Raw genomic sequence first — 24,293 nt, 5'->3', positions numbered from 1 at the left:
AGCTACTCGGGAGGCTGAGGCAGGAGAATGGCATAAACCCGGGAGGCGGAGCTTGCAGTGAGCTGAGATCCGGCCACTGCACTCCAGCCTGGGTGGCAGAGCAAGACTCCGTCTCAAAAAAAAAAAAAAAAAGAAACTAATCTGGGCAATATACGGAGACCCCATTGCTACAATTTTTTTTTTTTTTTTTTTTTTTTTTTTTTAGCACAGCATGGTGGTGCATGCCGGTAGTCCCAGCTACTTGGGAGGCTGAGGTGGGAGGATTGTGAGTCCAGGAGACAGAGGAGACTGCAGTGAGCCAAGATCCTGCCATGGTATCTCTGGCCTGGGCAACACAGCAAGATGGAAAAAAAAAAAAAGATATTATCAAAAATTTAATATTTAATGTACACGTTTCCCATGTATGCAGGAGAGGAAAATTGACATTCCAAAATCAGCATAACTGAAAAAGACCAATTATATGAAGCCTGTGAATGTATGTTTAACAAAAAGTTAAAATTTTCTAAGCCCATTCTGCAAAATGTTAGAAATACGAAGACAGAGGTCATATAGTGCAGCGGTGCCCAACCTTTTTGGTACCAGGGACCTGTTTCATGGAAGACAGGTTTTCCATGGACGGTTTGTGGGGGTAATGGGGGAATGGGGATGGGATGTTTTCAGGATGAAACTGTTCCACCTCAGATCATCAGGCATTACATTCTCATAAGAAGCGCACAATCTAGATTCCTCACATGCATAGTTCCCAATAGGGTTCATGCTCCTATGAAAATCTAATGCCACCGCTGATCTGGCAGGAGGTGGAGCTCAGGTGGCAATGCTCACTCACCTGCCACCCACCTCCTGCCATGCAGTTGGGGGGGAGTTGGGGACCCTGATATACTGTGTATACCATGTTAAAATAATTCAAACATTTGGATTGTGCTGTCCTTTTAAATTTTAATAAAATAGATTAATTTCATATTACATAGAGAGCAAGTCCATCCACTCATCCGTGATAAAATTTTAGAAATATTTTCTATAAAATGTTTAGTATTTGATTGGAAATGAATCCAGTATAACATGACTTCCACAGATACAGCATTCCCATCCTCACTCCCATTCTTATTTTGAGAAATTTTAAAAATACAGAAAAGTACAAAAAATAAGACAAGATATCCCTATACCACAATCCAGAATCAATCAGTATCTTCTTATATTTACTTGAAGTCTTTTGAAAGAGAAGTGGATGTTTATATAAAAAGCAGAAGTCCCCTTTAACCAATACCCACCCCACCTCCCACACTCATTACTTTCCCTTCTCCACTCTTCACAGGTGACCACTATCAAGAGTTTGGTCTGTTTCCTTCCAATCCATTTCAAAAACATGTACATACATATATGCATCCATTACCAAGAGATAGTACTGAGTTTTGTGAGGGAATTTTTAATTCAAATTTACAAAGAGTCACTGTACTATCTGCATCCTTCTGCAACTTGATCCCCCTCAATAATTTTGGGATCTTTCTGTTAATACATGTGGATTTCATTTGTTGCATTTTACAGATATATAGTATTACATAATAATTTCCCATATTGTTCATGATGAGCTTTCTCAATTTTTGGCTACTACAAATCAAGCCACAGTAAATATCCTAGTATGTATTTCCTGAGCATTCATACTCACAAGTAGAACTGCTAAGTATTTCTGAAGTTGTTACAAGGAATGTTTCCCTGTTCCCAAGGTCATACGCATTTTAGTATATAGCTTTTTCATATTTCTGTTTTTAATCTCTGGATTCACTTTTGTGTATAGTTATGGTCTATTTTTTTCCCCCTTGGAGAACAAATTACGTCCACTTAAAAAAAATAGTTCCATTATTTCCTCACTTCCTGATGCCGCTTGTATCATATTCCAAATTCTAATAAATGCATAGGTCTTTTTCTGAAATCTCTTCTGCTCTGTTGAATCAATACCACAGGAGTCTTAATATTAGTTGTGGATGACCATGTCATCTATTTCTGTCTGTTCCTTTCCAATATTTACAACTTATTTTTCTTGTTACTGGCAAAGATCTCCAGATCTATGGTGGCAGCAATAAAATAAAGGCATCCATTTTCTGTTCCCGTTTTTAGTAAAAATGTGCCTAAACTTTCACCATTATCTCTGCTGCAGGTTTCTTTGTTGGACACAGGCTTTTTATCATACGCATATCTTTCTCTTCAGTACAAATTTTCTGGTGTCCTTTAAGGGTTTAGTACTTGTTAAAGTTAACCTCATTCGTGGTGCTTTGCTTCAGAAGCATTATTTCTGGGGCATGATGAGGTGCAAATTTCTAATGAAAGCTTTCCCACGTTCGAGGCGTTCATGGGGTCTTAATGAGTATGAATTTTCTGGTGTCTAATGTGGTGTGACTTCTGGCTGAAGGCTTTCCCACATTCACTGCACTGATAAGGCTTCTTACCTGTGTGGATTCTCAAATGCAGAGCAAGGGTTGAGAACTGAGAGAAAGCTTTCCCGCATTCATTGCAACCATAGGGCTTCTCACCTGTGTGGCTTCTCACATGCACAGTGAGAGATGAGCTCTGAGAGAAGGCTTTTCCACACACATTGCATTCGTAAGGTTTATCACCTGAATGAATCCTCACATGTACAATAAGTGATGTTCTCTGAGAGAAGGCTTTTCCACATTCGTTACATTCATAGGGTTTCTCTCCAGTGTGAATGTTCTGATGTTTTATGAGGTACTTCTTCTGGCCAAAGGCTGTTCCACATTCACTACATTTAAAAGGCTTCTCTCCAATATGGATTTTCTCATGCTCAGTAAGGTTGGATTTGCCACTGAAGGTTTTTCCACACTCCTTACATACAAAGGGCTTCTCTCCTGTGTGAGTTCTCTGGTGTCTGATGAGGTTTGACTTCTGAATGAAAGCTTTCCCGCAATCTTTACACTCAAAAGGTTTTTCTCCAGTGTGAATCTTCTGGTGCGTAAGGAGGTTTTCCTTCTGGCTAAAGGATTTTCCACATTCATTACATTCGAAAAGCTTCTCCCCGGTATGGGTGTTCTGATGTTTAATGACATACTGCTTTTGGCTAAAGGCTTTTCCACACTCGTTACATTCAAAAGGTTTCTCTCTCGTGTGAAAATGCTCATGCTCGGTGAGGTTCGACTTGTGGCTGAAGACTTTCCCACATACCTTACAGGCAAAGGGGTTTTCCCCACTGTAGATTCTCTGCTGGCTGAGGTGTGACATCTGAATGGAAGCTTTCCCACATTCACAAGGTTTCTCTCCAGGATAAATTTCTTGATGAGTGAGGATTTACTTTTGGCTTAAGATATTTCCACATCTCTTACATTTATAAGGCTTCTCTGTGTATGACCTCCCAAATGCAGAGTAAGGGATACGGTTTGAGAGGAAATGTTATCATACTCAGTACATTCAATACTTTCTCTCCAGAAAAGTTTTCTAATATTCAATGAAGTATTGCTACTTTCACTGGTTTCTCTCCAGCATGAATTTTCTGCTTCTCAATGAGACTGTCATCTAGCTAAGGGCTTGTCAATACTCCTTAGAAGCACAGGGTTTCTCTTCAGCATGACTTCTATGCTTGATGAAATGTGACATGTGAGTAAAAGTTCCCCCACATTCAGTAAATTCATAGGGTTTCTCTCCAGTATGAACACTCTGGTATGAGACGAGGTACAAATGTTTTAAACCAGAGGCATTTACATTTAAAGGGGGTGAATACCATAAGGAGTAAGCTGTGGTAGAGAAGTTCCCAACTAATTCCCTTGATGATTCTTTCCTGCACAACCTACCTCATGATTTCAGTTCAGGTTGTTTCAAACTCAAAACTTCAAAAAGATGTGGCCTTAAAACAAATAAGGTCTGAGAACAGAGGAGGTATTTTTTCTTATATTCAATGCTCTTTTCCTCAGTCTTTACTGGAGATGGATCAACGTCCCTCTGAAGTCCTGGTGCCTCTCTATCTGTGCATCATCTTCTCAGGCTTCCTCTAAAATGGAGTACAAAGAACCACAGCACAAAGGAGTTAATTCATAAAGTGCCCAGAACCATGGCTGGCACATGGTAGGCCCTTCATCTTGCCTTTATAGTACCATCACTTTTATTTGTGACTTTTCCCATTGCTAGCAATAAAATGTTTTGAGATTAACTCTGGTAGCCCATCTTCCAATATGAAAAGAATCTATATATATATATATATTTTTTTGAGGCGGAGTCTCGCTCTGTCGCCCAGACTGGAGTGCAGTGGCGCAATCTCGGCTCACTGTAAGCTCCGCCTCCCGGGTTCACGCCATTCTCCTGCCTCAGCCTCCTGAGTAGCTGGGACTACAGGCGCCCGCCACCTCGCCCAGCTAGTTTTTTTTTTTGTATTTTTAGTAGAGACGGGGTTTCACCATGTTAGCCAGGATGGTCTCGATCTCCTGACCTCGTGATCCGCCCGTCTCGGCCTCCCAAAGTGCTGGGATTACAGGCTTGAGCCACCGCGCCCGGCCAAGAATCTATATTATTAATGCTTCCAACTAAATTATGAGAAGGGAACCGTACTTGAGGCGATCTAGGTAGAAAATTAACATTCATGGGTCTACGAAGCTGAGAGTACTCTTGAAAAATAGCCTTTCCATTTCAGAATTAGGTAGTTGTATAACAAATAATGAAAAATTGCCAAATAGAAGAAAAAGATGACTACATAAAAATCAGAAAGTCCACCTGGGATGCTAAGGAAGAAAAATAATGCTCATATTTTTCTTTCTTTTTTGAGACGGAATTTCACTCGTTATCCAGGCTGAAGTGAAGTGGTGCGATCTCGGCTCACTGCAACCTCTGCCTCCTGGGTTCAAGCGATTCTCCTGCCTCAGCCTCCCAAGTAACTGGGATTACAGGCACACGCCACCACACCCGGCTAAATAATGCTCATCTTTCTAAGAAAGGGAATAAATCAACCCACAAGTGCTTCCTCCCAAAACCCCATTAAAATGATAAGAAAGGGGAAAATGGTACAAACTCACAAGAAAAAAAAAATTTACAAGAGACACTGGTACACAACAATAGGTATTAACAAACTTTTCAATAATGGAAAGGATACCGAAGAGTTCAATGTACAGCAGAGTTATCTGAGGAAACTCAAATAATGCAAATGTACTGCAGAAGAGAACGCCAGTGATTTGTACCACAAAATATCGGAAAAACTCAGAAAATGAAGTGAATTAAGTTTTTCAAAAGGAATAAAGGATGGTGGCTGAAAAAAGTGTAAGGAGCAGTTGAATACGCACTGTCCAGTCATGAGAACAAAGGACTGGCCACATTTTCATATGAAATGGAAGTTTATCCCCTGCAGAAATTTAATCAGAGCTCAGGGGCATTCAGCAAATGAGATGACAGGAATGAGATGCTACACGGAAATCAGAAATTAAACCCACATATGTGGTAAGACCTGCAGCACCATTCTGCAGCTGAAGACAAAAGATGTTGGCAACCAGGTATATATACCTACAGGCAGGATACGAGAGGATCCTTCTCTGGAGAAACCGAAAGGCCCACAATAAACGTCATTAGCAGCCTGGCCAACATGGCGAAACCCTATCTCTACTAAAAATACAATAAATTAGCCCGGTATGGTGGTGCGTGCCTATAGTCCAGCTGCTTGGGAAGCTGAGGCATGAGAATCGCCTGAACCTGGGAGGCAGAGGTTGCAGTTAGCTGAGATCACATCACTACACTCCAACTCCAGCCTGAGTGACACAGTCAGACTGTTGCAAAAACAAAACAAACAAACAAAACCTCATTAAGATGCCCCTCCAAGATGATAAGTGTCACTTGTATTCATATTTCATTGGCTAAAACAAAGGACTTGGCCATGGCTGCTCACTGGAGTCAGACAGTATAATCTTCTGCAAGACGGAGACCAATGGTTCAGTAAGCATTTCACTTTTCAGCCACTGAAGGATACAAGCACCCAGGCACAAAACCTCACCTTTTAGTGAGCTGTTAACTAATATTCCACTAACCCCACTAACATGAAAGACATCAAAATCGAGAGAAAGTTATGAGGAAATAAAGGCAAGACACGGCTAACAACACTAACATCAATCAGGAATAGGTAGAAGATATTTTGTCAGTTAAGGAACAACAGGTTTTGTAAGCAAGAAATGGAAAGAAAAGTTCCCTTAGAAATTAAGACTGTTGGAGGGAGACGGGGGAGATAAAGCAGAGCATATCCACATTCATCAATAACAAGTCACCTTGTTCCAGAAGGCATCGCTTGCCTCACCCTAGCAAACTCAGGCATGGCTGGGTGCTCACTTGGCCGATAAAATAGGATCACAAGTGACAAATGTCATTTCATGGTAGAAGTTTCCATGACAAGTTCAGAGGATACACCAAGGAAACATAAAAGCTGAGTAAAAGAAGTTCCAAAAAAAGAAAACTCATTAGAGGAAATATTCAAAGAACAAAAAAACTGCCTCTACTCTAAGTCAAAGGGGCAACTTGATTAAGAATAAGACCCATACCTAGTCACATTACCGTGACATTTCAAAACAGAAAATACAGAGGTTATACATGTTTTCAGAAAGAAAGAAAAAGGCTGGACACAGTGGCTCACACCTGTAATCCCAACACTTTGGGAGGCCAAGGTGGGAAAACCACTTGAGTCCAGGAATTCAAGACCAGGCTGGACAATATAGTGAGACCCCATCTCTACAGAAAAAAAAAAAAAAGAGTTTCCGAGACCAAAAAGTCTGAGAACAGCTGCTCAAAATATCCATTCAACAAATACTTGTCTCATTACCATGTGCATGGTACAGTTCTAGGCTCTAGGGATAAATAGTATTGAACAAAATTGATAATATCCCCTGCTCTCATCAAGTTTACATTCTAGTGGACATGATAACAGAATAGAGATAGTTTGTTAAAAAGCAGTACGGGCACAGTGGCTCCTGCCTGTAATCCCAACATTACTGGGAGGCTGAGGTGGGCAGATCACCTGAGGTAAGGAGTTCTAGACCAGTCTGGCCAACATGGCGAAACCATCTCTACTAAAAATACAAAAAAAAAAAAAATTAGCTGGGCATGGTGGCAGGTGCCTGTAATCCCAGCTACTTGGGAGGGTGAGGCAGAATTGCTTGAACACGGGAGGCGGAGGTTGCAGTGAGCCGAGATCACACCGATGCACTCCAGCCTGGGTGACAAAGCGAGACTCTATCTCAAAAAAAAAAAAAAAAAAAAAGTTTTAAGTGCTATGGAAAAAAAGGGAAGCCATAAATAGATTCAATTTCAGATAGGATAAAATCTAACAAGGTAAGAATCATGTTAAGACATGAAGAAAATTAAGACAATGATCCTTACAGGTATATGGAGGAAGATCTTTCTTTTTTCTTTCTTTCTTTTTTTTTTTTTTTTGAGACACAGTATCACTTTTGTTGCCCAGGCTGCAGTGCAATGGCACCATCTCAGCTCATTGCAACCTCTACCACCCAGGTTCAAACAATTATCCTGCCTCAGCTACTCTCTCAAGTAGCTGGGATTACAGGCACATGCCACCATGCCCAGCTACTTTTGTATTTTCAGTAGAGATGGGGTTTCACCATGTGAACTCCTGACCTCAGGTGATCCGCCTGCCTCAGCCTCCCAAAGTGCTGGGATTACAGGTATGAGCCACCATACCCAGCCTGGAGGAAGAGCTTTCTAAGTAGAAATTAAACAAGTTCACAGGCCCAGAAGAAGATCCTGATGAGCTTCGGTGACAGTGATACTTATCAAACATGATGTCCTTCATGTCCTTCTTTGACTTAGCCTGACCCCCTCCTACCTTTTATTTTTTCACAGACAGGGTCTCACTGTTGCCCAGGCTGGAGCACGGTGGCACAATCATAGCTCAGTAAATCCTCAAATTACTGGGCTCAAAGTGATCCTTCTACCCCAGGTTCCTGAGCAGCTAGGACCATAGGCATAGGCCACCATGCCCTGCTACTTTTAAAAACATTTTGTAGAGATGGGGGTCTCATCATATGGTCCAGGCTAGTCTCCAACTCTTGGCCTTAAGCAATCCTACTTCCCCGTCTACCTAAATGCTGGGATTCCAGGTGTGAGCTGATGTACCTGGTCCCTATCTTTTAACCTTTTTAGAATCTATACATCTTCCTGGAAGTGGCTCCCAGAATTTTTTTTTTTTTTTGGAGACAAAGAGTCTTGCTCTGTACCTTAGGCTGGAATGCATGGCACCATCTTAGCTCACTGCAACCTCCACCCCCCAAGATCAAGCAAGTCTCCTGCCTCAGTTTCCCAAGTAGCTGGGATTACAAGCTCATGCCACCACAGTCAGCTAAGTTTTGCATTTTTAGTAGAGATGGGGTTTTGCCATGTTGGCTAGGCTGGTCTTGAACTCCTGACCTTAGATGATCTGGCTGCCTTGTTCTCCCAAAGTGCTGGGATTACAAGCGTGAACACCCATGCCTAGACAGAAAGAAAAGTTTAGATTTTTAAGAGATAGCAACCAGATGCAAAGCTTGAACCCTGATTACAGCCTAGAATTTAAAAAACTATGGAAGGCATTGTGGGGACAACTGAAAAAATGTGAACATAGCCTGGGTAGTCTATAATATTAGGACAATATGGTTAATCTTCTAAGGTGTGATAATGGTATTTCGTTATATGCGGGGAGCTCTTTTTTGTTTTTTGTTTTTTTTGAGACGGAGTCTTGCTCTGTCGCCCAGGCTGGTGTGCAGTGGCCGGATCTCAGCTCACTGCAACCTTGGCCTCCTGGCTTCAAGTGATTCTCCTGCCTCTACCTCCCAAGTAGCTGGGACTACAGGCACGCGTCACCATGCCTAATTTTTGTATTTTTAGTAGAGACAGGGTTTCACTACGTTGGCCAGGCTGATCTCGAACTCCTGAAATCTGGTGATCCGCCCACGTCCACCTCCCAAAGTGCTGGCATTACAGGCATGAGCCACCACACCCGGCCGGGAGCTCCCTTTTTTGGTAGAAAATAGATATCTCTAATTTTTTAGAAGTAAAACATCATGATGCCTCAGCACACAAAATAAACACACAGATACGGACATACAAAAGCGTGGCAAAATATTAATTACTGAATCCACATGGTGGGTACATAAGAGACTGTTTTACTATTCTTTCACCATTCGTTTTATTTTAAAAAATGTTCGGCCGGGCGCGGTGGCTCAAGCCTGTAATCCCAGCACTTTGGGAGGCCGAGACGGGCGGATCACGAGGTCAGGAGATCGAGACCATCCTGGCTAATACGGTGAAACCCTGTCTCTACTTAAAAAATACCAAAAACTAGCCGGGCGACGAGGCGGGCGCCTGTAGTCCCAGCTACTCGGGAGGCTGAGGCAGGAGAATGGCGTAAACCCGGGAGGCGGAGCTTGCAGTGAGCTGAGATCGGCCACTGTACTCCAGCCTGGGTGGCAGAGCAAGACTCCGTCTCAAAAAAAAAAAAAAAAAAAAAAAAGTTCATATGAAAAAATAATTGAATGGCTGGGCATGGTGACTCACACCTGTAATTCCAGGGGCCAAGAGTTTAAGAAAAGCCTGGCCAACGTAGCGAAACCTTGTCTCTACCAAAAATACACAAAATTAGCTGGCTGCGGTGGCACGCACCTATAATCCCAGCTACTCAAGAGGCTGAGGCAGGAGAATCGCTTGAACCTGGGAGATGGAGGTTGTAGTGAGCCCAGACTGCACCACTGCACTCCAGTGTGGGTGACAGAGCAAGACTATGTCTCAAAAAAGAAAAGAAAAGAAAAGAAAAAAAAAACTGATCAATACTTCCACACAAAAAATTCATAGATTATTTAACAGCAACTCATGCATTCTCAAACTACTGTTCAGAAAAATAAAACATGGACCTGCCTTTCAACAGGATTATAATGCAGACTGTAGACAGCAAAATCTAAAAACATGTTTAAGATATCACTTACTGAGGACTTGTAAGTTCCTCTGGAAAACATGAAGTAATGGACAAGCAGAGGGAAGATGAAAAAAGGCATAAGTAACAGAAACATTTAATGAAAACTGAATTCAAGTTTATATGATAAGTAGTACCTACACAAGTAGAATATTTCATAATCAAAGGCCAAGATTCAAAAATTTTATAAACAGAAATATGTTCATATTCATAGTCACATAATTTGTATGGTTTTTTTTTTTGAGATGGAGTCTTGCTCTCTTGCCCAGGCTGGAGTGCAGTCTCAGTTCACAGAAACCTCCGCCTCCCAGGTTCAACTGATTCTGCTACCTCAGCCTCCCGAGTAGGTGGGATGATAGGTGTGCACCACAACGCCCAGCTAATTTTTGTATTTTTAATAGAAACGGGGTTTTATGTTGGCCAGGCCAGTCTCAAACTCTTGACCTCAGGTGATCTGCCTGCCTCGGCTCCCAAAGTGCTGGGATTACAGGCGTGAGCCACCAAGCCTGGTCTTTTTTTAAAAAAAAAGAAAAAGAAAAAAAAAGATATGGGGTCTCACCATGTTGTCCAGGCTGGTCTAGAACTCCTAGGCTCAAGAGATCTGCCGCCTTGGCTACAGATGTGAACCACCGTGCCTGGCCTTTGTTCTCTATTAAAGAGAGCTTAGTGTGTCTTTTTAAGGCTTGACTGATTCTATTACAAAGACCATGAGAAAAGAAATAATCTAGAAATAACATGAAACTGGTCTGAGGTAATCTCTGGATCTGAAAATAATGGGATGAAAATTGTAATGTGGGTAGCATTCTGACACAATGAGAATGAAATTAGACAGCTGTCTGTCCCATAAATAGGTAAAACTGTGTAAGGCAAGACGGAAACTCTAGAGATGCCAAAATAAGAATTGAGATTACAGTTACTTCTAACTTAAAAATGAGACCGGGTGTAGTGGCTCCTACCTGTAATCCTAGCACTTTGAGAGGCAGAGGCAGGCAGATCCCTTGAGGGTCAGGAGTTTGAGACCAGCCTGGCCAACGTGGTGAAAACTGGTTTCCAAAAAAATACAAAAATTAGCCTGGTGTGGTGGTGGGCACCTGTAGCCCCAGCTACTCAGGAGGCTGAGGCAGGAGAATCACTTGAACCCGGGAGGCAGAGGTTGCAGTGAGCCACGATGGGCACCACTGCACTCCAGCCTGGACAACAGAGCGAAACCACGTCTCAAAAAGAAGAAGAAATATTTATTCTTCTAAAATTGTAGACATCTCTATTAATCTCTTTTTTTTTTTTCTTTTTTTTCCGCTCTCGTTGCCCAGGCAGGAGTACAATGACGCAATCTCGGCTCACAGCAACCTCCGCCTCCCGAATTCAAGTGATTCTCCAGCCTCAGCCTCCTGAGTAGTTAGGATTACACGCGTGTGCCACCACAACCAGCTAATTTTTGTATTTTTAGTAGAGACGGGGTTTCTCCATGTTGGTCAGGCTGGTCTTGAACTCTCGACCTCAGGCGATCCACCCACCTCGGCCTCCCAAAGTGCTGGGATTACAGGTGTGAGCCACCATGCCTGGCTCTCTATCTACTTTTTATGTCTGTGAAAGAGAAAAAAATGTTAAGAGTAGGAAGTAGTTATAATTCTCATGTCATATGAGAGAGGATGTGAGTAGGCAGCGGCCATTACTCTTTCAAGAAAGAGTCCTTTCTTATCTATCTATCTATCTATTTATTTATTTTTTTATTTTTTTATTTTTTTGAGACGGAGTCACGCTCTGCCGCCCAGGCTGGAGTGCAGTGGCCGGGTGTCAGCTCACTGCAAGCTCCGCCTCCTGGGTTTACGCCATTCTCCTGCCTCAGCCTCCCAAGTAGCTGGGACTACAGGCGCCCGCCACCTCGCCCGGCTAGTTTTTTGTATTTTTTTAGTAGAGACGGGGTTTCACCGTGTTAGTCAGGATGGTCTCGATCTCCTGACCTCGTGATCCACCCGTCTCGGCCTCCCAAAGTGCTGGGATTACAGGCTTGAGCCACCGCGCCCGGCCAATCTATTTATTTTTAAAAACAGAGATAGGTTCTTGCTTTGTTGCCCATGCGGGAATGCAGTGATTCAACCATCGCTCACTGCAGCCTTGCACCTCTGGGCTCAAGCGATCCTCCTGCCTCAGCCTTCAGGTAGCTGGGACTACAGGTGTGTGCCACCACACCAGGCTAATTAAAAAATTTTTTGCAGCAACAGGGACTTGCTATGTTGCCCAGGCTGGTCTCATGCAATCCTCCAACTTTGGCCTCCCAAAGTGCTGGGAATACAGGAATGAACCACCAAGTACGGACAAGAAGAGCCCTTATGTATGGTGCTCTCCACAACCATAGGACAGCTTCAAGGGCCTCATCACCGCTCCTTGCATGCAATCATGGAATCCAGGAATGTTATACCGGTTGAAGGAACTTGACGGACCCACTGACATCCCTGAATGGTAGGGAGCATAGGGCTTACCAAGGAAAGACACACCACCCTTGAATAAAGCAGCCTGTTAGTATAGCAGGACAGAGGAAGGCACGATTTTCTTTAAAAAAACAAAACAAAAAAAGCCCCACAAATTTTAAAGTTCAAGAGGGCACAATTTTCTATCTCCCTAAATTCCTGACTTCTGTATCCAACTGTCTAATTGAATACTCATTTATATGATCAACAGACATGTCATAAGCAACAAGTCCAAAAGAAAACTCCTGATCTGTCTCAAAAATTTCTACAGACTTCCTATCTCTTTAAATGATAATCCATTTTCTTCCAGTTTTTCAAATCAAAACCTCGGACTTTTTTTTCTCATATCCCACATACAATCTGTAAGCTATTCCTTTAAACTATTTTAAAAACCAGACAGATCGGGCGCGGTGGCTCACGCCTGTAATCCCAGCACTTTGGGAGGCCGAGGCAGGTGGATCACAAGATCAGGAGAGAGAGAGACCATCCTGGCCAACATGGTAAAACCTCATCTCTACTAAAAACACAGAAATTAGCCAGGCATGGTTGCTTGCACTTGTAGTCCCAGCTACTTAGTAAGAGGCTGAGGCAGAAGAATCACTTGAACCTGGGGGGTGGGGTTGCAGTGAGCTGAGATCATGCCACTGTACTCCAGCTTGGGCAACAGAGGGTGACTCAGTCACAAAAAAAAAAAAAAATTCTGACTACCTGTCACTAAACCACCATCACTTTCTCATTCAGATTTTTGAGACAAGATTTCTTCACCTAGAAATTTTTGAGACAAATCAGGAGTTTTCTTTTGAACTTGTTGCTTATGACATGTCTGTTGATCATATAAATGAGTATTCAAGTAGACAGCTGGATATAGAAGTCAGAAATTTAGGAAGATAGAAAATTGTGCCCTCTTGAACTTTAAAATTTGTGTTTTTTCAAAAAAATAAAAGGCCTCCAATTAACCTTATAGCCTTGGCTCCCTACATAGTTTATTTTCTATATAATAGACCTGATTATTCCTTTCAAAATGTAATTCTGATCTTATCATTCCTCTGCTGAAAGCCCTCTGGTAGGCTGGGAGCAGTGAGTCAAGCTTGTAATCCCAATACTTTGGGAGGCCAAGGCAGGTGGATCATTTGAAGCCAGGAGTTCGAGACCAGCCTTGGCCAACACGGTGAAACCCTGACTCTACTAAAAATACAAAAATTAGCCAGGTGTGGTGGCAGGCGCCTGTAATCCCAGCTACTCGGGAGGCTGAGGCAGGAGAATCGCTTGAACCTGGAAGGTAGAGGTTACAATGAGCCGAGATCGCGCCACTGTACTCCAGCCTGGGTGATAGAGCAAGACTCAGTCTCAAAGAAAGGAAAAGGAAAAGAGGAAGGAAGGAGGGAGGGAGGGAAGGAGGGAGGGAGGGCAGGCCCTCTGTTGAGTCTCCAAAATCACTCAGAATCAATGCTGAAGCATGTGATTTGACCTGTTACCTAACCACTGCTACTCTTATTCCCTTTTGTCCTCTTTCTTCCAGCCCACAGCCCTGATCACTGTTCTCTGAATGGGACAGCAAGCTTCTCCTGCCTTAGGGCTTTTAACACTTTTGTTCCTTCTGGCTAATGATCTTCCACCCAATACTGCATGCCTACTCTCACACTCTTCAGATCTTTTTTCAAATGATATTCAGTGAGACCTTTCCCCATCAAGCCGATTTAAAATTACAACCCCAACTACCCCTCTCTATGCCAGTCTCCCTTACTTCTTTTCCATAGCACTTATCACGATCTGATAGTATATATTTTTTAAGTATTTATTCATTGTTTGTCTCCCCCAATTACAACGCAGTCCCTAGGAGGAAGAAAGTTTTGACTGTTTTGATAGCTGACATTTCCCTAGCATCTGAAATAGTACCTAGTACACATCATGCAATAAATACTTGTAGGATGTGAATATATCAGGTTGGTAGAAACATAAATGGGTTTACTTCTTTTGAGAGCAATGTGCTTATCTCAGTTAAATTTATAAACATAACTTTGACCCAGCATTCCACTTAAAAGTAAATGCTATGTAGTTGAATCTGCATATTTCTGCAAAGCAATATAAACAAGTATACATACTTATGTCTTCAATAGCAGAAGCCTGGGAACAACCTAAATGTCCATTAGTAGGAGGCAGGTTAAGTAAATTACGTGTCAGCCAGGCATGGTGGCTCATGCCTGTAATCCAAGCACTTTGAGAGGTGGAGGCAGGTGGATCACTTGGGGACAGGAGTTGGAGACCAGCCTGGCCAACATGGCAAAAACCCATCTCTACAAAAAATACAAAAATTAGCCAGGTGTGGTGGCACATGCCTGTAATCCCAGCTACTCGGAAGCCTGAGACACAAGAATCTCTTGACCCCAGGAGGCGGAGGTTGCAGTGAGCCAAGACTGGCCTGCGTGATACAGCAAAACTCTGTCTCAAAAAAAATGAATAAATAAATAAATAAATAACAAATTATGTGTTGACAGAGAATTCTAAGAAAAAAAACTTATGTACATAATAGAATATATACCACCATTTATATGGAAAGGAAAAATCAGGGCTTATATGTATATTTATTTGCAGCACAGATATAATATGCTGGCTTATTCCTAGGCTACCTCAAGAAGGATATATGTGACACTCTTAAACATGACCACAACTTTGCAAAAAAACTGCAGGACTAAGAGTCAGAGCTAAGAGGAGATTTTTTACGGGAGTCTGAGACTGGAGGATCACTTCAGCCCAGGAAGCTGAAGCCGCAGTGAGCTGTGATTGTGCCATACATATATGCCCCCGCACATAAAAGTAGCATAGGGAAAACTGATTTCTAGGTCAATAACTTATGACAGTGGTACATGGGGGTGGAAGGAAGGGAGGCAGAGGAGTCCACAGATCTACCATGGCAGAGGTAAATGAGAAGACAACGGGAAGTGTGAGAACAGGTGTAAAATATAATTCTGAGGCATTCAGTCTCTGAGAGGATGAGAAAAGGTAGTAACAAAAAGGAACTTAAATATCAGACAATATGTAAGGTCTTACAAAGTATAAAGGACAATGAGTGAGGACAGGAAACGGGACAAGGATGGAGAACAGCCACCGCAGTGGCAGCACAGACAAAGAAGGAAGGCTGATGTTAGAACAGCAACAGGAGGGGCACCTGGCCCCTCTAGAATCTGGTGAAAGAAGAAGAATGAAACACACAAAAATGATGACTGGAAGTGTCATTCAGGAATCTAGAAAACTCACAACAAGCAATACTCTACGTCTAGAGCCTGTAAGAAAACATCCTTCGAAGCACTTCAGAGGTATTAATGCTGACTGAAAAACTGTGGCCTGCCTGTCACTGACTCACCTGCACAGATCCTTCCCACTTCTCCACCACGCAGTTTGTCTTCTGGCTTCAACAGAGGATCACAGAACCTGCTATTTGGGAAATGACAGAGCATTACAACATTAATGCTGAGGCCAAAGTACCATCCTAGAACTCAGGTTGAGCCCTGGGATCTCCTGGCCTTCTGAAGAATGAGGGTGCAATTTCCAAAGATGCACAGAACAAAGTAATGACCTTCTGCCTTACTGACTAAAGCACACACAATCATATGAGCAGAAGGACTAGGGCCATTAGAATCCTAAACTTCAAAGCCTTCAAAACACACATCCACAAATGGGAGAAAGGGAGAATTAACTTTCAGAATTTTACTTACACAGAGAGCTGTTCACACCTTGTGTGAGTGGTTGCTGTTTTTCTCTAGCACTACACTCCCACGCAGGGTCCTGAGAGGATTTTAACTACAGCCCCTACTCGTGGATGAATTCAACACTCACGTCTGACTTTAACAACATGTTCCCATCAGAACTAAAGCACATGGGCACAATGTGTAGGAAGTTGTTCTGACAGTACTCAAGAATAAAAACTCAAACATGTTCCTGCAGTCCTACTATTCACCCTCTTTGCATTATACTGAGTGAAATTCTTTCTTTCTTTCTTTTTTGAGACAAAGTTTCGCTCTTGTTGCCCAGGCTGGAGTACAATGGTGGAATCTCAGCTCACTGCAACCTCCGCTTCCTGGGTTCAAGCAATTCTCCTGCCTCAGTCTCCTGAGTAGCTGGGATTACAGGTGTGTACCACCACACCCGGCTAATTTTGTATTTTTAGCAGAGACAGAGTTTCACCATGTTGGCCAGGCTGGTCTCGAACTTCTGACCTTAGGTGATCCGCCCACCTCAGCCCCCCAAAGTGTTGGCATTACAGGCGTAAGCCACCGTGCCGTGCCCTATTTCATATTAGAAATGTCCTGGTCCCAGTGCAGTGGCTCACACCTACAATCCCAACACTTCAGGAGGCCGGAAGTGGGTGAATCATCTGAGTCCAGGAGTTCAAGACCAGGCTAGGCAACATAGCGAGACCCCCGTCTCTACAAAAATACAAAATTAGCCGGGAGCAATGGTGTGTGCCTATAGCCTCAGCTACTTAAGAGGCTGAGGTGGGAGGATGACTTGAGCCCAGGATTTCAAGGTGGCCTGACAAAGTGAGACCTTGTCATAAAAAAGAAACATCCTAGAATATAGGTTTATCCATTAGTTCAAAAAACATTTTTAAGCCAGGTGTGGTGGTGTGCACATGACTGCTCAGGAGGCTGAGACAGGAAGATCACTCGAGCCTAGGATTTCCAGGTTGCAAATACATGATCATGCCTATGAATAGTCACTGCACTCCAACAGGAAAAAATATATATATATATACACACACACACACACAGACACACACACACACACATATATATATACATATTTTTTTTTTTGGAGACAGATTTTTTTGAGACAGAGACTCGTTCTGTTGCCCAGGCTGGGAGTGCAGTGACGTGATCTTGGTTCACTGCAACCTCTGCCTCCCGGGTTCAAGCCATTCTCCTGCCTCAGCCTCCCGAGTAGCAGGGATTACAGGCACGCGCCACTACACCCAGCTAATTTTTGTATTTTTAGTAGAGACGGGGTTTCACCATGTTGGCCAGGTTGGTCTTGAACTCCTGACCTCAGGTGATCTGCCCACCTCGGCCCCCCAAAGTGCTGGGATTACAGGTGTGAGCCACTGTGCCCAGCCAAAAAAAAAAAATTTTTTTTTTTGAGACGGAGTTTCACTCTTGTTGCCCAGACTGGAGTGCAGTGGCGCGATCTCAGCTCACCACAACCTCCGCCTCCCAGGTTCAAGTGATTCTCCTGTCTCAGCCTCCCAAGTAGCTGGGATTACAGGCATGCGCCACTATGCCCCGCTAATTCTATATTTTCTTTTTCTTTCTTTTTTTTTTTTTGAAGCGGAGTCTTTCTCTGTCGCCCAGGCTGGAGTGCAGTGGCCAGATCTCAGCTCACTGCAAGCTCCGCCTCCCGGGTTCCCGCCATTCTCCTGCCTCAGCCTCCCAAGTAGCTGGGACTACAGGCGCCCGCCACCTCGCCCGGCTAGTTTTTTGTATTTTTAGTAGAGACGGGGTTTCACTGTGTTCGCCAGGATGGTCTCGATCTCCTGACCTTGTGATCCGCCCGTCTCGGCCTCCCAAAGTGCTGGGATTACAGGCTTGAGCCACCGCGCCCGGCCTAATTCTATATTTTCAGTAGAGACGGCGTTTCTTTGTGTTGGTCAGGCTGGTCTCGAACTCCCGATCTCAGGTGATCCACCCACCTCGGCCTCTCAAAGGGCTAGGATTACAGGTATGAGCTGCCGCACGTGGCCCTCCAAAATTTTTTTAATCAATAGTAGACATTGGGATGACTGACCAAATTTGAATATCGACTTTGGATTAAATAATACTAATGTATCAATGTTAAACTTCCCGATTTTGATCACCGTACTGTAGTTATGAAAAGGAATGCTGGCCGGGCGCGGTGGCTCAAGCCTGTAATCCCAGCACTTTGGGAGGCCGAGACGGGCGGATCACGAGGTCAGGAGATCCAGACCATCCTGGCTAACACAGTGAAACCCCCTCTCTACTAAAAATACAAAAACTAGCCGGGCAACGTGGCGGGCGCCTGTAGTCCCAGCTACTCGGGAGGCTGAGGCAGGAGAATGGTGTAAACCCGGGAGGCGGAGCTTGCAATGAGCTGAGATCCGGCCACTGCACTCCAGTCCAGGCGACAGAGCGAGACTCCGCCTCAAAAAAAAAAAAAAAAAAAAAAAAGAAAAGGAATGCTTTTGTTCTTTGAAAATGCATGCTGAAGTATTTATAGATAAAGGAAGCATGTCCACAACTAGTTTCAAATGGTTCAGGAAAAAAAATCATACACATTTGGAGAAAGAGAGAAGGAAAAATAAAACCACCAAAATGTAAATGATTGGTGAAACTGGGTAAAGGATATATGGGACTTCTCTATACTATTCCAACTCTTCTATAAAGTTGCAATCAAATAAAAAAGCATAATCATAAAAAATTTAAGTTTCTATCACATATATACCCCCCCATCCACTATATGTTGAAAAAGCTTGATCACCAATTCCTAATGGGGTGTGTCAGAGACATAAGGCTTAGAGCATGATTTAAACTGAAACACATATGACAGAAACAGGAGGTGAGTTGGCTGGAAGCAACTTGCAGGAAGGAGATCAAGTTTGAGATTCTGTACATTCAGAGTGTAGGTTTCTGAACACATGCAGGCAGATAGATCCATTAGGCAGTTGGATATACAGATCAGGAGCTCAGAATAGGGCTAGAACAGAAATGGGAACCTGCCAGCTGTCAGACTATCACTGCTGCTGAAGACACAGGGAGAATGTTACTGTGGGCTGGACGCAGTGGCTCATGCCAGTAATCCCAGCACTTTGGGAAGCCGAGGTGAGCAGGATCACTTGAGCTCAGAAGTTCAAGACCAGCCTAGGCAACATGGCAAGATCCCAACTCTGCAAAAAATCCAGATCCAAAAATTAGCAGGGTGTGGTGTGGTACACGTCTGTAGTCCCAGCTACTTGGGAGGTTGAAACAGGATTGCTTGAGCCTGGGAGGTGGACGTTGCAGTGAGCCGTGATCACGCCACTGCCCTCCAGCCTGGGTGACAAAGCAAGACCCTGTCTCAAAACAAAACAAAACAAAACAAACAAACAAAAAAAAGAATCACAAAGCAGGAGGAGGGCTTAGTGACCCATGCCTATAATCTCAGCACTTTGAGAGGCTGAGGTGGGTAGACTGCTTGAGCCCAGGAGTCCAAGACCAGCCTGCACAACAAAGTGAGACCTTATCACTAAACAAAATACAAAAAACTAGCCAGGTGTGGTGGTATGTACCTGTAGTCCCAGCTACTTGCAAGGTTGAGACAAAAGGACTACTTGAGCCTGGGAGGTTGAGGCTGCAGTGAGCTGGAAAAAAAAAAAAAATTAAGAATCACAAAGCAGATGAAAACTGAAACATAACAAAATGAACTTAAGACAAAAATTTTAAGAAGCAAGCAAAGCTATAAGTAGACTACAAAAGAAAAACAGAGGAAATGAGTAAAGAAACAGTCACCCAAAAGAAGGGAATGGACAGTAAACAGAAGAATAGGAATGGATATTCCATTATTGTTCCATTAGATTTTTTGTTTAAGGGTGCAATAACGAAATTTTGAGGGATTTTTGTTTCCTCAATTAATAGATTTTCCCTGGTTGTTGCACCTGGGCTATTAGCAGTGTCCTCAGTCTTTCTGCTCATACCCCCACCGACCCAGGCAGCATGGGTAATCTATATTTATATAATCATAACCTATATCTGACCACAAAAGCCAGTATCTTATCTAACGTAAAAACACTGAAAAGCAAATCATCATAATAAAAGTAACAGAAAAACACTGAAGGCATTTCTATTAGATTCTAAATAGACAAGGATGCCCATTGCCTCAATTACATAATCTAATTACAAAAAACTAAGTAAGGAAAGCAGGGAATAATATTAATATGTAGAAATCAACAGCTTTATATACAGCAACAATGACTCCATTCAAAATAGCAACATAAAACAAAATATCCAGAAATAAACTTAGTAAGAAGTGTCCAAACCTGTATGAAAAAAAATTTTAAACACCCCAGAGGACCCAAAAAGAAATCAGAATACATACCATGTACATAAAAAGGAATATTTAATGTCATAAAAATGTCCCTATTCCCAAGTTATATTACAAATTTAATGCAATCCCAATAAAAATAACAAAATAAGTTCTATCTTTTCCCCCTCTGGAACTAGACAAACTAATCCTAAAGTTTACAAAGAAAAATAAACAAGCAAGAATAGCCAGGAAGCACTGAAAAGGACAAGCAATTAGGAGACTAACTATACCACAAAGTAAAACACAATGATAAAGCCTCAATAGTAAAAACATAAATATTTTCCCTGGTTGTTACACCTGGGCTATAGCAGTGTCCTCAGTCTTTCTGCTCACACCCAGAAACAGACCAAATAAATGTGAGAATTTAGTATATAATCAAAGTGGCATCTTAAAAATAGTGAACATAAAGACCCTTTTTTGCACTCCAGCCTGGGCGACAGAGCGAGACACCATCTCAAAAAAACAAAAACAAAAACAAAAACAAAAACAAAAGAAACATAAATAAAAAGCTCTTTGGTGTGGTGCGGGGATGCCTCTGTGCTCACCAACCATAGGGAGCTCATTCTAAGCATAGCTATGTTAAAAAAAAAAAACAAAAAACTATTATTACTAAATTAAAACAAACAAAACCTCCTGATTCTGCAAGATTAAACAAAAAAGAAACAACCATTGTGAACAATGTCAAATGCAAATGAAAAACTTAAAAAAAAAAACCACCACTCATTTCATATAGGGTTAACCTTTCTAATGTATAAACAGCTCCTCTAAGGAAAAGACACCCCATAGAAAAATGGTGAAAAGGATATGAATAGACAGTTCCTAGATTAATACATACGGGTCTTTAAACGTATAAAAAAAAATTCTCTCTCACTCATAAGAAGGGATGTAAATGAAACCTACACTGAAGTTCTGATTGTCTCTTATGCCCCTAGTGAAATATCAAATATTCAACGCTACACATGGTGAGCTTGAGGGGAAGGTGCTCTCGCACATGGCTCGTGGGAGTGTAAGTACTTACCCACTGGGCAGTGCCATCTGTATTAATTGCAGTCTAGTTTAGAGCTACTCCTGTGTCAGTATAAAATGGCACACATGAAAAAATCATTCATTACTGCATTGTTAGCAACAGCAGAAGACTGGAACCAATCCAAATACTCAACAACTGGATTAACTGAATCAACTATGGTGCATCCAAACAATGACATCTTATTTATACAGCAACTAAAAAAAAAAAATTATTTTTAAGGATTATGATTAAGAAGGAACATCTTGGCTGGGTGCAGTGGCTCACACCTATAATCCCAACACTTTGGGAAGCTAAGAGAGGAGGGCTGCTTGAGCTCAGGAGTTCCAGACCAGTCTGGGAAACATAGTAAGACCTCGTCTCTTCAAAAAGTAAAAAAGCCAGGTGTGGTGGAATATGCCTGTGGTCCAGCTACACAGGAGGCTAAGGCAGGAGGATCACTTCAGCCCAGGATTTGGAGGCTGTAGTATGCCACGTTCACATCACTGCACACCAGCTTGGGTGACAAAGCGAGACTATTTCAAAAAAAAGAGAGGAAAAAAAAAAAAGGAAGGGCTATCTCCAGGACATATTGTTATTAAGGACACTGAGATACAGAGAGGTGTATATGGTATGCTATCTTTTATGTAAGGAGGGGGGAAATAGGAGTGAAGAGAAATATATACGAGTGACAAAACAAAAAAACAAAAAACCCACTTGAAGGATAAACAAGAAGCAAACAAAAAAAACAAGACATGTTTCTATAAGACAAAGAAAAATGTGACTGGGTGGGGAAGGGAGCAGAATGAGGTATCTCTGTGAGATAGATCTTTGTTGAATCACAGAAATGCATTACTTACTTCAATAGTAATCAAATTCACTTTTTAAAAAGTAGTCCCTTGGCCGGGCAAGGTGGCTCATGCCTGTCATCCCAGTATATTGGAAGGCCGAGGCAGGCAGATCATGAGATCAGGATATAGAGACCATCTTGGCCAACATGGTGAAACCCTGTCTCTACTAAAAATACAAAAAATTAGCCGGGTGTGGTGGTGGGCGCCTGTAGTCCCAGCTACTCAGGAGGCTAAGGCAGGAGAATGGTGTGAACCCGGGAGGCAGAGCTGAGATCACACCACTGTACTCCAGCCTGGGCGACAGAGGGAGACTCTGTCTCAAAAAAAAAAAAAAGGCAGTCCCTTACCCTGAAAACAACAAATGAACCCAACTGTATGTTAACTTTGTAACATAATTCCTCAGAAAAACGATTTCAAATGACTTCAGAACAGAGGGCTTTGACTACACACATCTTCGGTGAGATGCATTTTAAAAGGTGGGCTCGGTGGCTCATGCCTGAAATCCCAGCACTTTGGGAGGCCAAAGCAGGTAGATCATTTGAGGTCAGGAGTTTGAGACCAGCCTGGCCAACATGGTGAAACACTGTCTCTACCAAAAATACAAAAATTAGCTGGGCATGGTGCCTGGCACCTATAATCCCAGCTACTTGGGAGGCTGAGGCAGGATAATCCACTGAACCTGGGAGGCAGATGTTGCAAGTGAGCTGAGATCACACCACTACACTCTAGCCTGGGCGAAAGAGTGAGACAACATCTCAAAAAACAAAAAAAAATTAGCTGGGCGTGGTGGTGGACATCTGTAATCCCAGCTACTAGGGAGGCTGAGGCAGGAGAATCGCTTGAACCCGGGAGGCAGAGGTTGCAGTGAGCTGAGATTGCACCACTGCACTCTAGCCCAGGCAACACTGTGAGACTCCGTCTCAAAAAAAAAAAAAAGAAAAAAAAAAGATGCATTTTAAGAACAAAAATAGTTACATATATTAAAGAAAGAATTTTTTAACATGATACGGTATGTTTACAGTTACTACTAATATCAGCATTGTTACTGAAACCATTTTCTTTACATTGCAGGATAAAGCAAAGAAAATAAGTACTTATAACTTGTTTCAAGTTTTTTACTATAAAATACAACTAGGAGGCAGGGCACAGTGGCTCATGCCTGTAATCCCAGCACTTTGGGAGGCTGAGGCGGGGGGATCACCCGACATCAAGAGATCAAGACCATCCTGGCTAACACGGTGAAATCCCATCTCTACTAAAAACATAAAAAATTAGCTGGACATGGTGGCATGCGCCTGTAGTCCCAGCTACTCAGGAGGCTGAGGCAGGAGAATCACTTGAACCCAGGGGGTGGAGGTTGCAGTGAGCTGAGATCCCACCACTGCACTCCAGCCTGGGTGACAGAGCAAGACTCTGTCTAGAAAAAAAAACAAAAATAAACAACTAGGAGCTAAGAAATTAGGTAAAAATACTATACCATTTAAACTGAATTAGAAATACAAATATGGACTCATGATTTTTTAAAATACATTTAAAATGTATTTTTTAAATGTTCTGTCATTTAAAATGACCTTAAAACAATGTTACCCCTAGGCAATGAGCACACCCTCGATCTTGTCTCTAACACTATTCTCCAATAAAAGGAACCAGAGCTCCTTGGAGAAATGGCCAATTCCAAGTCTGGGAGGAAGGTTCAAGTAAGCCTGCAGTGCAGGAAAACCTTCCAAGATAAATGATGTCTGTCAAAATGAGACAAGAATGACCTGAAGGGGTGTCCACTGGCATCAGAAAGTGCAGCTGACTCTAGAACACGCTAAATATACACAACTTTAGGATGACATTTAAGAAAGAAAAAGCAAGCGGGGGGAAAAAAAAGATACAATTTGACGTAACAATCAAATAAATGTAAAAGGAATAAAAAGACAAGAGAAATTAAGACTACACTTTCTTTTTTTTTGAGACAGAGTCTTGCT

At 42.5% G+C, this 24,293-nt stretch overlaps 1 protein-coding gene across 29 annotated transcripts in view; it reads right to left on the bottom strand.

Annotated features, from left to right (window-relative positions):
• Positions 1–913: 913 nt before the first annotated feature.
• The window catches only part of ZNF146 (zinc finger protein 146), a 29,355-nt gene continuing 5,975 nt past the window's right edge, over positions 914–24,293 (bottom strand). For 6 of the 29 annotated variants that reach the window (XM_033225889.1, XM_033225885.1, XM_033225882.1 and 3 more), the window contains 2 exons: positions 15,758–15,828; positions 917–3,994 (listed from right to left, as the gene is read on the bottom strand). In XM_033225889.1, the coding sequence (XP_033081780.1) occupies positions 2,353–3,231 (879 nt within the window). In that variant the 5' untranslated portion in view covers positions 3,232–3,994; positions 15,758–15,828 and the 3' untranslated portion in view covers positions 917–2,352. The other 23 variants (XM_033225894.1, XM_033225890.1, XM_033225883.1 and 20 more) reach the window with 12 other exon arrangements.

This window comes from Trachypithecus francoisi, unplaced genomic scaffold, assembly GCF_009764315.1.
Source record: "Trachypithecus francoisi isolate TF-2019V2 unplaced genomic scaffold, Tfra_2.0 Lachesis_group12, whole genome shotgun sequence".
Classification (NCBI taxonomy): Eukaryota; Metazoa; Chordata; class Mammalia; order Primates; family Cercopithecidae; genus Trachypithecus; species Trachypithecus francoisi.
This window is presented reverse-complemented; position numbering and strand designations above follow the sequence as displayed.